The sequence below is a fragment of the Muscardinus avellanarius genome (genome assembly GCF_963383645.1).
Source record: "Muscardinus avellanarius genome assembly, chromosome: 9".
NCBI lineage: Eukaryota > Metazoa > Chordata > Mammalia > Rodentia > Gliridae > Muscardinus > Muscardinus avellanarius.
In genome coordinates, this window is record NC_137795.1 from 21,075,481 (window position 1) to 21,093,821 (window position 18,341).

Sequence of the window (18,341 nt, forward strand, 5' to 3'; positions counted from 1 at the left end):
TAATGACCTTGATAAAGATAATTAAGGAATAAAAGTAACTCAACAGATTCAAATATAGTAACGATTTTTTGGAAGGATGAGCCTTTTCCTCATTCTGTTCCACAAACAAATACACTTTCATGTGTATACTTTTACACACACACACGTACACGCTGGTCTCCATTATCTGCTGTTTCACTTTCTGAGCTTTTACTTGCTGTGATCTGAATAAAAATTCCAGAAATAAGCAATTTTAAGTTTTAAGTATCTTTTATTGCAGGATATCGCTATATTTTTTCTACTTTATTTTTGGTTATGATTGTTAGTCTCTTGCTGTGCCTAATTTATAATGAACTTTATTGTACCAGTATTGGGAATGGCCTAAGAAGATTTGAGAAAGCTCTGATTATTAATAAATGTATTTCAAAAATTGGGTGAGGGGCAGATCTATAAAAGGACTTGGTTTCTGTCAAGAAGCAGGCAACTATTTCGATGTAAATTAACCTAGCTAAAGGTAATTAACAAGTCTATAGGAGAGGAGAACTATGACTTTCTCATTCTAAAGGCAGGTTTACATAATAATTGGATAATCTAGCTAGGATGGGAGGAGGGGGTAATGAAAGGAGACACTTTGGTGGGAAAAGTAAGGGGAGGAACTTTACAGGGACTTTTACTATGTCAGAATTACATGAAACAAGATGGGGGATGTCATATGTATAAAAAGTCTGTTCTGTGTTTTGTACTTCTGTGATTTCGTTTGAAGCACCCCCTCGTGTTACCCTGTAACTATCTTCTGTATGCCTATCTTTTTAATAAACTTCTTTAAATCTTCAGCAAGAGTCTGGGCTATTAAATATTTATCCTTAGCTCAGGACAAGAACCTGCGATTTTTGTGTTTGAGGGGAATTATTCCCAGGGGTCTAACAAAGGTCCCTGGGGTCAGTTTCCCAAATCATAACAGTCTAAACCATAACATTTATCATGGGTATGTGTAGCAAAAAAATATAGCTTATATGGGGGTCTTGGAATGCATCTTTGTGGATAAGGATGGACTACTATATATGCATACAATAAAAAAGATGTTAATGTACATGCATACAATAATACAATAATGCAATTTTATAAATCATATTGAGGAATTTTTGTTAAGAAGAGAAATACACTATGCTGAGAAATAAAGTACTTATGAAAAGTAAAATACTTAAGAAGATTTATATAACTTGAGGGGCCCACAAAGCTTTTCTATAAATGTTACAATTATAGCCACAAGTCAAAATAGATTAGAAATTTTTTTTGAACAACAGTTCAACTACCCACAGTCCAACCACATGCAAGTTCACCTTTTGAGAAAACAATCAAGAGTGAGAAAATTAAAAAGCAGAGCCAGTTGGGACATTGCAAATCAGGTGCCACTGTACTGAGAGATGAGCTCTCCATCCACTGGCCCTGTGCTCCTTCTTCTACATTCATTTCTAGCAAAAGTCAGTGGCCTTCCAAGGTCTCTGCAGATTAGAAATAGAAGAAGCCCTTCCCTACTGCATTGGTGAATGAAAGCAATCTGAAATAACCGTTGGAAACAAACAACAAAAGAACAATAAAATGTAGGTGGAACAATTCAAAGAGCAAAGTTTCCTGGGTTTATGTAGACACAAAGAGTCCTGTAGCTCCCTGGTGGGCCCTAAAGAGCTACTGTGGTCAGACCATAGATGAGAACACATTTTCACACTGATTGTGCCAAGTCTAAATAAAATAGTTAAATTTCTCCTCCATTCAGTTGTAATTAGAGTATGGGAAACACATTTTAATATTTAGTACATTTGATACTGCCTGTACCAGTATTGGGAAGAGATTTCAAAATGTATTAATGTACCGGTATTGGGAAAGATTTCCAATTTTAAATATATCTTTGGAGTGAAGAAAACCAGGAGCTGTGGGGAGAGGGCTGCAGATTTCACCATGGTTAATTAGCAAAGGAATAGAAGAAGCCTAGGGCCTTTTTACATTTCTGAAGAGAGGCAAACTTCCTCAAGGATGTGATGAAATCCCAGATTTCGGAATAGGCAATTTAACACATTTTGGAGTGTAACAAAAAGTGTGGGGGTCTGTGCCTGAGACAGAGCTACACCCCCCACACCCCCCCTCAGAGTGGGTGGATCTGGTTGGTTTGAAGACAGAGCAGGATACCTGGATTAGAGATAGGGCAGGACATTTACATATCAAACGACCTGCCATAGATCTGGTTAGGCTGGCTATAAGAATACTCTGTGTCCAGGGATCTTTTGTGAATTCTTGTGAATTCGTTTGAACCACCCCTCCCATGTCACTTCTGAATGGCTTGGGGCTGTGACTGTCTTCTGTATTTCTATCTTTTTAATAAACTCCTTTAAATCTTCAGCCAGAATCCGGGCTATTACATATTTATCCTTAGCTCAGGACAACCACCTGTGGTTTGTGTTTGAGGGGAGTTGTTTCCAGGGATCTAACAAAGGTCCCCGGGGACTGTTCCCCTAAACGGTAATGGTCACCCCCAAACGATAACATTTGTCTTTCACCATAACATCATTTAACTCTAACACTGCCTACTAAAATATTTTAAAACTAGTAAGTTTGAAGAAGCAAGTTTTGACTACAAGAAAATCTGGTTAAAAGCCATAAAAATGTGAATTTTAGAGAGTATTCACATGTGCACACACACATATACACATCCATACAGTACTTAGCTGCACTTCAAAATGATGGTTATATTTTGTGAATCAAACTAGATGAAAATAAGCTGCTTTACTCTAAAAAAAATTCTTGACAACATCCATAGGGAATGAACAATACATTTCTCGAAACTGTAGAGATCAATGTAATTGCTTCAAAAGACAGATCGATGTGGCTAACTTTTAAATATCTAACATAAATACCACCCATTCCTCCCAAAATAGATTAATTTTCATTACATCCTATAAAATAATTTTTTTCCATTCTGCAAGGCTGGAACCACTTTCCAAATATTATATTAAAGAGAGGGTTGAATCTGCTACTCTGAATTTTCTTGGACTGATAATACCTTTGCAAATATTTGTCAGGAGAATTTTTTCTTTCCCAAGGAAACCTATGACCCTTGTCTTTCGAGATACAGGCTATAGAAAGCTGGGGGGAAAAAAGCTTCTGAATATAAAGAACTTACCCATGAACTGGAGTTTCTTATTAATAGATTTGGAGCAATGGTAAGATTTAGAGCAATCTGAATATAGTTCTGAGTTTGGCATAAAAATCAAGTTGAGTGTATGTTAGGGAGACAGATTGGCCTTCCTCCCCACCCTGCTGCTCTGACCTCCAGTGCTGCAGGGTGTGGCCTTGCTTTAATTGGCACTCCTGGTGGTGGGTGACTCTCTCTTCAAGAAGCCCTGGCTAGTTGGTCAGGCTTTTCCTTCTCTCAACCTCTCACAGCCTATTTTCTTTATCAACCACATTGGAATCCCGGTATAAAACACTATTTTATTTTCAAGTTTAAAATTATGCTCTCTTGCTCTTTTGACCTGGAGAAAATGCATGCATTCATCTACTTGATAGCTTTCTTGAACTTGAGTATACCACCTAGCATAAAGAGAGATAACTGCAGGTTCCTTTGAAAGTTTAAAATAATTGAATACTTTTACAGTTCTTTGGAGATTTGGCAATCAGATTTTTTTTGTTTACCATTTGGAAAGATATACACTATCTTATAACTTCAAGACCCCTTAAATTCTAAACATTTAGCAAAAATATATTTAATCAAATACTTAAAATCACTTGTTTCTGGAACTAATAAGCAAAAAAATAGATGAAATAAATATTATAAATAAAATATATACAATAAATATTTATAAATAAATATATAAATATTTTATTTAGGGAATTTTCTTAGACTGGAATCCCTTTAGATATGATATGTATATATTTTATAGTACATTGGGCACCTTTTAGAGTTAATATGTTTAACACATACATAATTTTATGTACAATAAAGTTGTGCTTATTTTGTGGGAGATAGAACAGAGAGCTAATATTCTGAATTATCAGCATGATTTGCATCTGAGTCTTTTGTATTTGTGATGAGATGTTGAGCCATGAGATGGTTTGCTCTGTGCCTGCTCAATATTATAAGTCTTGGCTATCATACTCTTCTTTTTAGTGATGACTAGAATAGTGATGTAGCACACTGTCATTTTAAGGACAGACTGCCTTTGTAAGAGACTCGTCGGAGAAATGGCTGATTTTAAAGCTTACTTGACAAATGACACCAGGTAAAAACTTAATCTTATGCTGGATATGAAGCTAAAAGTATAAATAGATAGTGTAGCATTTCCTTCGCTAAGGTTTGTTTTATGAATAAAATAGAAGCTACATTCTGTCTTTGTTCCACCCCAAACTCTAAATTAGGAATGCATTTTGATATACATTCTTAAAACTATGGCTCAATTTTTTAAAAAAGCTTAAGTGAAATAAGTGGTAAATATGACACTATGCAAAAATACACATGATCAGTGTGGTATTATAAATTAATTTGATGCTATAAAGAAAAAGAAGCCCTCTTTTCTTTTCTCCTGTTCCAGAGACATCATCATCTCTTACAAATTGTCTTAATTAACTGCCACCCATACATTTGACTGTTGTCACAGATGGGTGCTATTCAAAACAGCTAGCAATTAATTAACTCATGTCCCAAAGGAGAAAACATTATTCATTGGATTAAAAGGATTCTTGTAAAAGCATATGGCTTCCTGGTGGAAAAGATAAGATGGATAATCCCCTGATAGAATACCACTTGGAAAGCCAGTCACTTCCGGTCATGACATAGCAAGGTTGTGATTCATTCCAATAGAAAGCATCTCTCATCTTGTCATGGCATCTAAGGGTGATTTGTCTGCCACCTTAGGAAGGGTCAGGTTGGAATATATTATTCAGCATTTCTCAAAATGTGTGTCCTCAGATCTCTACTTACTCTGAAAGCTCACAGGTGAATATGACAAAATCATGTCATGGTCAAATACCTGTTGTTGGAAACATTGTGTTCAACAATATCAGCAATGCTCCTAGAAAAAGAATATCTCGGGGTATTCAATTGTATTATCCATGGAATGCACCTTTTTTCCTTTGTTTCTAATGCTGGGGTTTGAACCTAGGGCATTCCATATACTAGGCAAACATTCTGCTTCTGAGCCACCCCACTGAAATCCCCCTTCTCAATGAGCAGCTCCTGACACTGAGGTTTCTGGTCACTCATTTCAGGGAATGTTTGCTTCATGGTTACTTACTTACTTACTTACATATTTACTTACTTACTTAATGGAACTGGGGTTGAATCCAGGGACATTCTACCTTTGACTTACACACCAGTCCTATTTTTTATTTTTTATTTTAAAACAGGATCTCACTAAGTAGTGAAGGGCCTCACTAGGTTGCCAAGGCTGTCCCCAACCTGTAATCTTTCTGTCTCTCTAAAATACTGGGATTACAAACATTTGCCACCATGCCCGGCTGGGTTATTTTAACTTGGAAGAATTTTATATACATGTATACATAAGATGTGCATGCATCTATAAACATCTATTTGGAAAAAACCGAATCAGTGTTCTTTGTGCTTTGTAATTTACTACATACTTTCCTGTTAATTTGAGAAAAATTACATATATATGTACATATACACACATACTCATTATAAAATTGAAACGTTTATTTCATGGTGAAATCTTAATTAATGGGAAGAAATACTTTCAATAGAATATGGAGAAGATATTTTTGACCTACTGCTACATAATGATCTGGGAGACCAAAAGAGGAGATATTTACTTTACAGACATTTGACATAGTTTGTCTGTTGGACATACTTCATGTGTTAGACAGTAGATTTAGGAGGAAACTGTATTTGAGTTAGGATTTGAAGAAGAAACAGGCATTAGTGATCATACACTAGATCTAGATGGGGCTGGTGTTCTAGGAAAAGGAACAGACAGCCTTCAGCACTAAAGAGGAAATCAGGTAATAGATGAAAAGATGCGTTTTGTTTGGAGGAAGAGGAAGATGTAAATGCAAGATAGGGAGAAGCAAGGTCAAGTCATGGAAAAAGTTTGGGTACAGTTGTTGTCAAGTATCTTGACATAATAGAACCAACCAGGACTTGTGCTTCAATAGGGCCAGCTTAATTCAGGAGAAACTGTATTTGGAGACTGCTCTTCAAGTGATGTGATAGGGCCAGTCATCACGAAGGCTTTTAAGAACAATTGCTACAGGATCACTGGATCATTGTTTGATTGCAAACAATTTTGTATATAATCTATATACATGCATGCAAATGGAACCAAGCCAAAATAAGACTAGGAGCCACCATGTGCCTAGTTCTGTTCTAATTATGCTACTTAATTTTCATGACAATTTGATAAAGATTATTGTTACTTTTTTTGTTGGTACTGAGGGTCGAACTCAGGGGCATTCTATCTCTGAACTATACCTTCAGCTCTTTTTATATTTTGTTTTGAAACAGGGTCTCAGTAGGTTGCTTGGAGTCTCACTATTTTCTGAGGCTGGCTTCAAACCTGTGATCCTCCTGTCTCAGCCTCCTAAGTACTGGGACTGCAAGCATAGGTTGCCATATGTGGCTTATTGTTACTTTTTTTTTTGGTGGTACTGGGGTTCCTGGAAGCCCTTCTACCTCTGGGCTACACTCCCAGACCTATTTTTATTTTTTTTTATTTGGAAACAGGGTCTCTTAAGCCAACGAGGCTGGCTCCGAACCAGCGCGATCCTCCTGTCTCCGCCTCCCAAGCGCAGAGATTACAAGCGTGCGCCACCACGCCCGGCTTTTATTGTTACTTTTAATGAACAGATGGGGATATGGTGGCATAGAGTGGTGAATTTCCTAAGGTTTCATAACTAGCAAGTGGTGAATCTAGGATTTAAATCCCTGCTATCTGCCTTTATTACTTTCTACTGCTTCTCATATTAGTATGAAATTAATTTATTTGGTTAACATATACTTTGCATCCTTGATAAATTAAAGATAGACTATCATATAATACATCAATTTTACTCATATATATATATATATATATATATATATATATATATATAACCCAAAATTATTGAAAGCAAGTATGTAAATACATGTACTTGACTCCAAATATTTTACTGAGGTTCTACAAATATTAGTATATTTCATCCTCATAACAGCTCTACAAAATAGGTTATTTTTATCCTTAATTTTGGATGAGACAGCAGAGAGTAATAAAAGTCCAACATCATATAGCTGATAAGTAGCAAAGCCAGGACTACAGACCATGGAGCCAGTCTCTGCATCACTCCTATCTCCACATGAAACCGTCTCCCAGGACATTAAAATCCTCTCCATCTCATATTTGGGGAGGTGGCAGGGACTGTCTCCAATCTACTACTGAGTCTTCCACTTGATCCTGATTCTCTGTGGTGCCTCTTCCTTCCATAGAGAGTGAACTTTCAACGGATTGTTCATCCTGGCCTGGAAGGCACATGTGTATTGCCCCTTCTTCTTAAGTATCTGATGGGAGACAGACAGGTTGTTTTAGAAAATGGGAGAAGTGACTTCTCATAAAACTGTATGAAGGGTGAGTGGGATTAGGGAGAGTTGTAAAACATAAAGTAAATAATTAAAACTTCAACACAGTGGGAATATTCCAAGCCTAGGACATGAACACTCAGGCCTTTTGGTCTTAAAGGGGTCCTGCACTCCTGACTGCCTTCTGCTTTGACAGAGTCCCTGCTCTTGCCTAAGAGAAACCTCTGAATGTCTGCTTTGTGATTTTCCACTGTCCTTTAAGGAAATTTGCCCATTACTAGTTCAGTGTCTCCCCACCCCCGTACATTCTTCTCCCCCATCCACTTCTCCATTCTGAATCCTGAGCTCTGGACTAGCTGGAGCAGGCCCCTTTTGAAGTATTGTGAGGAAACTTATTCTTCCATTTGCAGTTCACAATTCTACTACTGTTAATATTGGCATACATAATCCAAATGATTTTGTCTTACCATTTGTAAAAACAAAAACACATCTAAAGACATGTAAAGAAACAAATGTAATGTAGTTGTGCTTAATAATTTGCTTAGAAGATAACGGTATATCATGGGCATTATTAATATTAAACATAGGCCTTCATAATTCTTAATGGTTGCACAGAACTCCTGCATGTGGTTGAACCATCTTCTGGGTGGAAGTCCATCTTGCCAGGTAAAGAGGTTGTTGTTCACTGTTGCCAATGGAACACACATCTTTGATGGGCATTCTCACATACTTGGCCTATGAAGGTATGTGAAGGGAGGCTTTTTCAGACAGCGTTCATTGTGACCCAACACACATGACACACAACACAGTAGTAAATGTTCTTTACTCAGGGTTCTGGAGGCTTTGGTGCATGTTACACTGGCTTCTGCCAGGGATACATATCCTCAGGGGATCATGGTGGGGAGCAGAAAGGGAGAGGGGATGAGAACTTGTGTCACCTCATGGAGGGAGGGGAGAGAGGAGCAGGAAGCTGTAGTACCTGGCTTGGGAAAATATGGTCTCTAGCCAGCTTCTTTCCCAGCATCCAAGTCCTGCCTCCAACATGGCTGCCTCCAGCAGCTGAGTGTCGCATCCCTAAGGCTCCGTCCTGCAGAGCCCTGGGAAAGAACACACAAATGCCGAGTCTGTTGATGATGCTTCTTCTTCTTTAATGCTTCCTTTAATGAGTACAGCAAGCAAATATATATCAGCATCATAACCCCTCCCTCTTTACCCTACCAACCCCAAACTTCTCACAGCTAGGGCATGCACATTTCTAACCCTCTCATAGGCAGGCTGGTGGTAGCACGAGGCGCTGCATCACTGATCATCCTGCAGGCACGTAATATGACACTCTGCGCATGCTCAAGAAGACGTCAATCTTGTGAGTCTTATGACTTGGCAGCAAGCCTAGGCGCCATCTTGAGGCAACGCTGGCAACAAGCCTAGGCGCCATCTCGGTCCAGCCGAGTGGGCCCCGACAGCTGAGGTCTTAGGAACATTTTATTTTATTTATTTATTTAATTTTTTATTGGTGCATTATATTCATACATCATATTGGGGTAAAAACCTTGTGTGTACATACATGTACACATCACTGATTTAACCCCTACCCCATTCCCACCCCATTCCCTCCCCATCCCTCCCTTCCTTGCTTGGTTTAGTGGTTGACTTCGATATGTTTAACTACATTGTGTGTTTTAGAGATTTTCCTCCCCCCCTCCTTTCTCCTCCTTTAGGTTGTCTTGTTTGCTCCTCTATAGGATTTTCTTTTTCATCTAGAGTACTTCCTATGACCCTTTTCTCTTATTTTTTTGTGACTGACTAATCTCACTTAGCATAATGTCCTCCAGTTCCATCCATTTCCCTGAAAATGATGTAATTGAGAATTGAGTTTTTTTTTTTTTAATGGCTGAGTAACATTCCATTATGTACATATCCCACAGTTTTGTAATTTATTCATTTGTTGATGGACATCTTGGCTGGTTCCATAGTTTGGCTATGGTGAATTGTGCAGCTATGGACATAGAAACACATGCATTAGTTTGGGAGTTTGGTTTCCTTTCTTTTAGGTAGATACCCAGAAGTGATATTGCTGGATCAAATGGTAGATTTGTTCCCATTCTTCTGAGGATTTTCCATACTCTTTTCCAAAGTGGTTTCAGTAATTTGCAGTCCCACCAACCAACCAATAACAATCAAAGAGACTAAAACAGCAATAAAGAGCTTATCATCAAAGAAAAGCCCAGGACCAGATGGTTTCCCAAGGGAATTCTATAAAACCTTTATAGAAGAGCTAACCCCAATACTCCTCAAACTATTTCATGAAATAGATAAAACTAGGACTCTCCCAAATACATTCTGTGAAGCCCAAATCACACTAATACCCAAACCAAATAAAGACAGTTCAAGGAAGGAAAACTACAGGCCTATTTTTCTGATGAACTTGGATGCAAAACTATTAAACAAAATACTAGCAACACTCATTCAAAACCACATCAAGAAAATCATATACCATGACCAGGTAGGGTTCATCTTAGGAACATTTTAAATGCAAACTGTAACAGAAACTGTCACCAGGAATAATATTGCTCAAAGAAAGCCCTATATAAAATGGAGTCCGGAGACCGTTCAGGAAGCAGCACTTGGGCCCATCTGGAGCTGTTGGTGACATTCACCCTTGGACTGCAGACATTTGGGCAGCTCAAGATGTATTTGACTCTTGCTTTACAGAAATTTTACTATGTATAAACATATTTCCTCTTTTAACAGTCATCTAGCCATCCTAATTTCAACTTCAAAAGGACATTTTCTGTAAATAGTTTTAATTAACTTTCGATGACTTAAGAAATTTTTGCCTATAAAGCTACCACTTTTCCTATCTGTTTTGGATATTCCTTCAGTGCCATGTGACTCTGGGTCTCCTGCATTGCTATTCTTAAGATCTCAATGAAGCTCTTTTATCTTATAGTCTCAGAACTTGAATTGACTGACATGTCTCAAAAGTGCTCAGCTGGGTGTGATGGTGCAGGGTGGTAATCCCAGTACTTGGAAGGCTGAAACAGGAGGTTATCACATTCAAGGCCAACTTCAACAATTTGGCAAGGCCCTCAGCAATTTAGCAAAACCTTGTTTCAAAATAATAAATAAAAAAAGGGCTGGGAGTATACCTCAAACATAGAATGCCCCTGAGTTCAATCCCCAGTATTACAAGAAAAAAAAATGCTCATAGAATATTTTGATGCTTTTTGCCAAGTTGTCTTCTAGAAAGTTTTCTTTTTAAACTTGTTAATTAATTAATTAATTAATGTATTTATTTATTTTTGGCGATACTGGGGATTGAACCCAAGGGCATTCTACCTCTGAGCTATACCCCTAGCCCATTTTAATTTTTATTTTTAAACAGGATCTCGCTCAAATTTGCTATCCTCTTGTCTCAGCCTCCCAAGTACTGGAATCAGTAAGTGTGTGTGTGTGTGTGTGTGTGTGTGTGTGTGTGTGTGTGCGTGTGTGTGTGTACGCGCGCGCATCTGTAGGCATACATTTGATAGAAAAGCATTTCACATTGGAAAGAGGATGGAGAGAACAAACTGTGAGTGAGTAGAGTTGAAAATTTGATAGCTATTTCCCAAAAAGTGGCACACAACTTATTTAAAAATAAATTCCAGCCAGGCGTGGTGGTGCATGCTTGCAATCCCCGTGCATGGGAGGAGGATCGCTTAGATTCAAAGCCAGCCTCAGCTACTTACTGAGGCTCTCAGCAACTTAGTGAGACCCTGTTTTCAAATAAAGTATAAAATAGGTCTGAGAGTATATCCTGGAGGTAGAAAGCCCCTGGGTTCCACCCCCAGTACTAAAAAATAAAAAATAAAAATAAAATAAAAAATAAAAATTTCCAGCTGCATGTGGTGGCACATTCTAAAGTCCTACTTAGTACATTGGAGGCTGAGGCAGAAGGATTGAAACTTAGTCTTAGCAACTTAGTGAGGCTCTCAGCAATTTAGTGAGACCCTGTTTAAAAATAATAAAAGTAAAATAGAACTGGGAGTGTAGCTTGGAGGTAGAATGCTTCAGGGTTCAATTTCCAGCACCTCAAAATAAATAATATATAAATAAGTGAACAAATAAATACATTCCATATAAAATTTATGGTTGAAGGATAGTATATATAAAACATTTTAAAAAATGTGTACTTTTTGGGGGTGGTATTGGGGATGGAACCCTTCTAACTCTGGGCTCCAAGCTACACTCCCAGGCCTATTTTATATTTCATTTGGTCTCTTAAGCCAGCAAGGCTGGCTTTGAACCTGCCCAATCCTCCTGTCTTTGCCTCCCAGGCATGGGGGGTTACAAATGCGCACCACCACACCTAGCAAACGTGTACTTTTAGAAGAACAATAAAGGAAAGTAAAAACAAATGATACACTTAGGAAACATTTTCAACTTCTACTAAAAAGATACTATATTTAATATGTTAGAATGCTTAATGATGGAAATGAGCAAGAGTTCAGGAGAAAAATAGGTTAAAAATGGGAAAAGAGATTTTATAAAGGAAAATACCATTAGTAAGCATGTACTGATAAAGAGATGATGCAGATTAAAACAACAGGATTCTATATTTGTTTACAAAAGATGAAAAGTATTATTTCCCCATATCTTAAGGGTGTTTGGTTGTTGGTAAGTTGACTCTTACTTGTTTCTGTTGGTAAAAAAAAAAAAAAAAAAGAATGATAGTTTTGGAGAGTGAGTTAGTATCCAGTCTTCTTATTTGGGTATACTTCTCAGCACAAGGAACAATAAAAGGTTGTTCATCTGGTTGTCCATCCATTCCACTGAAAATGTCCTCACCATCAACACTCCACTATTCCTCTTAGTACCATTTCTACTCTTCCATTTCCTAGGAATAGTATATACTCAGCATTTCTTTAGATGGTTTTAATACATGTATATTCTTAATACAATTCTGTTAGAGTAGATTGGTCCCCTCCCCCCTACATTTTTCACCTGAAGAGGAATGAAGATCTGTCTAAATGAGAAACTTTTCATCTGGGTGTGGTGGCACCTGCCTGTAATCCCAGTATTTGGAAGGCTGAGACAGGAGGATTGCAGGTTCAAAGTCAGCCTCAGCAACTTAGTGAGAACCTCAGCAACTTAGGGACATGCTATTTCAAAATAGAATAAGGAAATAAGCAAATAAAAGGACTGTATGCGTAGCTCACAGGTAGAATGCTCCTGGGTTCAATCCCCGATAACAGATGCACACACAACAGAAAGAAAGAAAACAAATTTGCCCTCAGTAATGCAGTAAGCAGAACTTGTACCCAGGAATTCTTGCATTTTAATGAAGATGACAAAGTAACAGAGTATTAAAATGATTTTTACTGGTTCTTTCAGTAAACCATTTTAGGAATTTGTGATTTCTTTGCACATTCAAGATATTTCCTTTTCTCTATCTGTATTAGTTTTTCAGAAGAGCCCCATCCCATTTTCTTTCACTTTTTCATCATCAAATACAGAGAGCCCTGACAGTTTTTAATATTAAACATGCATAATATTACTATTTAAATTCAATACTCTATATAAAACACCCATTTTCCTGTTCTGTATCTATATGGTTCTTCCTCACATTTTATACTGGTTTATAGAAGACTTCTTAGGCTTTAGATGGGCTTCGTTTAGGGCATTTCTGCTACTTTGCGATCCCCTGATACTCTGAGCAAATGCAGGAATCCCTGTGATCATGTGATCAACATGGGTCCTCTGCACTCTTCTCTCTCTAAGTATTTCAGTGAACAGTAACACTTGGGTAAAAGAGCAAGTTGCTTGGATTTTGCCCTTTCTGGTTAGCTGAACTAAAAGAGATAACTTGGAAAGCGACTAATAAAATTCTGGTGTCTTAAAAACCTCTATCTCAGATGAGTAGCAGAATTGAAGTACCTGGATTAGGAGGTAGAGGTTGGAAGAGGAAGGACATTCACCCATATTTTAAAACAGATACCTCCATCACTTTCACAAAAAATTAATTAGTCAATCATTTCTTTTTTTGTCACCTGGTTGACTTTGGAGTTAAGAGTTAAAAGAAATTCTTCCAGGTTCTGACATACATCTTTTCTTTTCAATAAACAAAATTTGTATTCTATCATTAACATTTTTTTTTTGGTGGTACTGGGGTTCCTGGAAACCCTTCAACCTCCGGGCTACACTCCCAGACCTATTTTTTTATATATATTTTTTTATTTGGAAACAGGGTCTCTGAAGCCAGCAAGGCTGGCTTCGAGCCTGCGTGATCCTCCATTCTCCGCCTACCAAACATGGGGATTACAAGCGTGTGCCACCACACCCGGCTCATTAACATTTTTATTTTTTATTTTTATTTTTTTTAACTTTAACATTGTTTTAATCAAGTAGTGTAGCTTTCTGAAACAGGAAAATTTAAGACAATTCAACAGAGCAAAGTGAAGGATCACTCTATTATGACCACCTCTGTGAGGAAGTCCCAGATCGTGAGTTTTAATTCACTCAAGTTTGGCACCAGACTGAACACTAGTCTAAGCCCAAACACTCTTCTTAGTGTTAAAAGCCTGGAATGTGTTTCCCATCAGAGAAAGCAGTACCTCTAGGACAGAACCTCACCAGCTTGACTTACTGGGTACTAAGTGGAGTCGACAGTGGTCACCAGCACCTGGAGAGCCTGGTTTACCACAACACATGGGCCCGGCAAGAGATGTCAAAACCTAGATTTGACTGGTGAATTGGCAAAAAAAACCCTTCCCTTTGGTGTGACACAACACTTCCCCTCTATATGGCTCCTGCTTCCTTGTTCACCAGTCTATCAAAAGGCAGATGGAGATGGAATCCTCTCTCCGGAAAGACCACTAAATTTTAATTCCTCAAAATATCAAGCTAACGAGGTTTTATTTTATCAAATGTTTGTATAATTTCAATGTGAAAAACTTTACATACATTTGTTATTAAAGTCTCAGTATCTGTGAAATGGGTCACAAATAAGAGGCGAAGAATGTGAGTGAGCCAGTGCTCCACACAAAATTAACTACATGGACTTTTGATGCCGAGAGGGCACTTTTTATGGAAAGGAATATATGCAAAGTTTTTACCTTGTGGATAACTCAAATATAGTCCGAACCCTTATCAAGTGAGTTTTTATCAGTTGACTGGGTAAGGAATTCACTTGTGTATGTCCAAACCCAAGGTTCTAGAGAGGCCAGGCTGGGCCCTGGTCACCGGAACCCATCAGCCACCATTCAGACTTCTTGGATGGCCAGCTATACTCAAGGAGAAGCAAAAAGTACCCCAAGTCTCACACCAAGATATAGGCTGACTTAGAAGCCTTCATTTCTCTTTAAATAAGACATGGGGGCAGAGGAGAAATAAAATCAAGCTTGAAATATTAACACTTAGTTGGCAATCTAGCAACCAAAATCTAAAAGCGTAAGTGCCCAAATGTAAAAGGCATTAAAGAATAAACTATCAGGATGGGGGGGGGAACACACTGAACACAAGATACAGCATGTCTAAACATTTTGAAATTATAATTTAAGCATTAAAGGTAAATGCTAAAAAACTATGCTCAGTTTCTGCTAGATTAAGTGCACCTTCTCCTGTTTCCCCCAAATAAAATCATTATTTATTAATCACACCTCAAAGTTTGAGTTTTCTCTCAGTACAAAGCAACCACTACATACACATAAAATACTCATTTGTTAATGTAATAATTTCCCTGGCTCATCCAACGTGCAATGCACATGACTCAAAGACTACAATTTGGGTAAATGTCCATAAACTGAAAAAGCACAATTTCAAGTTTTCAAAACTAGTTCTTAACATTACTTACAGGACACTCAGGCCAATTGTACTTCTCAGCAAAATTTATCAGTGTATCTCAGCACAAGAATTATCAAATGCCAAATTGAGGGTCTAGAGATACAATTTTAAAGGTACTAGATCCTTAGTGGTTGACTCATTATAATTGTGCCTTTGCAATCTGCTGAGGACCCCTGTGTACAGTCTCAGCACCTAACAATTTCTAACAGGCTCCAAGGACTCTGGTCAAGAGACGATACATTTCAAAAAGGAGCCAATTACTTCAACATCAGTCACTCAGAGCCCAAAATCTGAAGAATGCCCAAAACCAAATCTTTTATTTTTTATAATTCTATAAAAGTAATCCAAATGTGTCCACCACTAATTTTTCCCGAAAGAAACATGCTTTAAATAAGCAAACTACATCTGCTCACTGATGTGTGTGAATGGACGTCTTAGATTTTTCATTGGGCTTAATTACAGACCAATCACAGTAATAGATTTTTAGTGTAAAGTGTAGCATGATGCTAAGCCTGTTTTAGCTTTTGCACATACATGTTGCACTTCTGGCTGAAAATGGAGAGAAATTTGCAGCATTGCACTGTTAAGCCAGGTGGCATCCATTCTTTAAATAGCATCAATATCGATGTCATCATCCTTGTTTTCAGACTTCACAGTTTCAACTTTCGGTACACTGGCAGTCTTGGAATACACCACCTCAATGTTCTCATCTTCATCTTTTTCTTCACCGCCTGAGGATTCTTCCTCTGCTTCCTTCAACCATTTTATAAACGGTTCTGCTTTGACACGAATCTCTTTGGCAAGTTCTTTTGAGGCATATTTCTTGGACGCCTTTTCCGACCAGCTCTTCTAAAAGGTCTGCGTCATACATCTCCTTCAAGATATGCGGGATCTTGGAGATGAGCTGAGCTTGATGCATTGCCACCACACACTCCAAACAATGAAGAAGGTATCTCTGAGCTTTTTTATTATTGTGACAAAATCTTAAGAAATGGCGCCTGTATTTCTTAATTTGTTCCCTAATCTTCTCATTAAATAGAACCTCAGTCAGAACAAGAGGACCCATGGCTTTTACATCCAGTCTCTCTGCTTCTGCTACAATTTCTTTGTCAGATGAGTCAATGATACCCTCTTCCTTCTTTTTCTTAACAAAATCAAATAGGATATTGACACGCTCCTCTACAGTTCTTTCCAAATTGTCACTGAGGATCAGGACTTTTGCGTGGTCACTGATTTCATCCATTCTGCGCCTCTGAGCTTCCTCCGTGGTGTCCTCCCCCAATCATCATCCTCCTCTTCTTCCACAGCATGTGGAGGAGGACTGATCTCATTTGGTGGTGGTGGCGGTGGTGTCTCTCCGCTGGATACAGAACCATTTTCCTTGTCTTTGCCCTTTCTATTTTTCTTTTCCTTTTCTTTCTTTCCTGTACCACTATCACTATTCTCAGGTGGGTTTTTGAGAATGAATGTGCAGAGTTTATGATGTGTGTCAAGCATGCCTCGATAGCCACAGGCTTTACAAGAATTACCTATTGTTTGTTTCTTTGGATTGACATGCAGATCTGTTTCAGGATTCTCACACTCAGGACAGAGAACACATTTTTTAATGAATCCATCCAACATGTCTTGCAGCTTATTCGCCTCATGAGATCCATTGACAATGTAACGGTCATTCTTAACATCAAACTGGGTCTGTGCTCCCAGCTCACAACCAAAATATTTGGTGGGATACGTTGGAGGCCCATTAAGCGCCTTTGCAACGTCAACCATGTTGACTATAACTGTCTTGATTCCATTTCCTTTGCCCTCAATCTTGGCAATCAGACCGGGCATCTTGTAGCGATAGAACTGGTCTGACACGCTGCGGTTGACGTTGACAAACATTTTGGCTTATTAGTGGCTTTATCAATAAGATGAAGAGATCTTTGATTGCAACTTTTTGGTATCTTCTGTCTGGAGAAGAAGGGATGACATAAACGACTGCAAGAGTTCTCGGTCTCTGACATGAAAAAATTTTCACCACTGAGGCTGTAAGCTTCTTGCTTGTACGCTATGTTTCCCCAATACAGGTACCAATGGCTGCGCAACAGCTCGTTTTCGTCAAATAAAGACATAAACCCCACGCGGCTCGCCCGGGACTGGGAGGAAGAGGCGCTGCAAACCGGATCCGGAGCGGCAGGGAGGGCGGCCAGCGGAGGGCGGCCGGGCAGGTGCCGCCGCCGAGCAGCGGGAGGGGCTGTCCCAGCGACGTCCGCGTCCACACCGGCAGCGCCGAGCCTGGCGACCTCTGGAATATTCTCGCTCTCATTAACATTTTTAAATGTATATTTAATTTTTTTTCTTTTAACAATTTTTTTATTGAACATAAATAGTATACATTTATATTGGGTGCCCTCTCCCCCTGCCCCCGTTTTCCCTTCCCCCTCCCACCAATGGTTGTCCAGGTTAACCATGTCATATTCATAATTTAAACATATTCAGATGTAGACCCTCATTAATCAAGATCAGCCTTCCTCCTCTCCTATCTTTCCATTCAAACTTTGCTGATATTTCCCCTCCATTATCTGGAGTCCCACTGGTATCCTCTGTGTTTCCTACTTTGGGCATATTAGAGGAAACATATGTACCTTCTCCTTCTGTGCTTGGCTGATCTCAATTAACATAATGTTCTCCAGGGCTTTCCATCTTCTTGCAAATGATGTAATTTTGTTCTTCTTTATGGCTGAATAGAATTCCATTGTGTGTATTTCCCAAAGTTTTGCTATCCATTCATCTGTTGATGGGGATCTGGGTTGGTTCCATATTTTGGCTATTACAAATTGTGCTGCTATGAACATAGGTATGCATAGGTTGCTGTATTTCTCTGAATTCAACCTCTTTGGAAAGATACCCAGGAATGGTATAGCTGGATCATATGGTGGATCTATTCCCACCTTTCTTAGGAATCTTAACACAGATCTCCATAATGGCTGAACTAGTTTAC

At 38.5% G+C, this 18,341-nt stretch overlaps 1 protein-coding gene across 1 annotated transcript; it reads right to left on the reverse strand.

Moving 5' to 3' along the window:
* Positions 1-15,964: 15,964 nt before the first annotated feature.
* On the reverse strand, positions 15,965-17,242 carry LOC308267342 (eukaryotic translation initiation factor 5-like; the record flags this gene model as incomplete). The annotated part of the gene is given in 3 exon segments (XM_080702002.1): positions 15,965-16,202; positions 16,204-16,633; positions 16,636-17,242. Coding segments are annotated over 3 exon segments (1,275 nt in total).
* Positions 17,243-18,341: the final 1,099 nt, after the last annotated feature.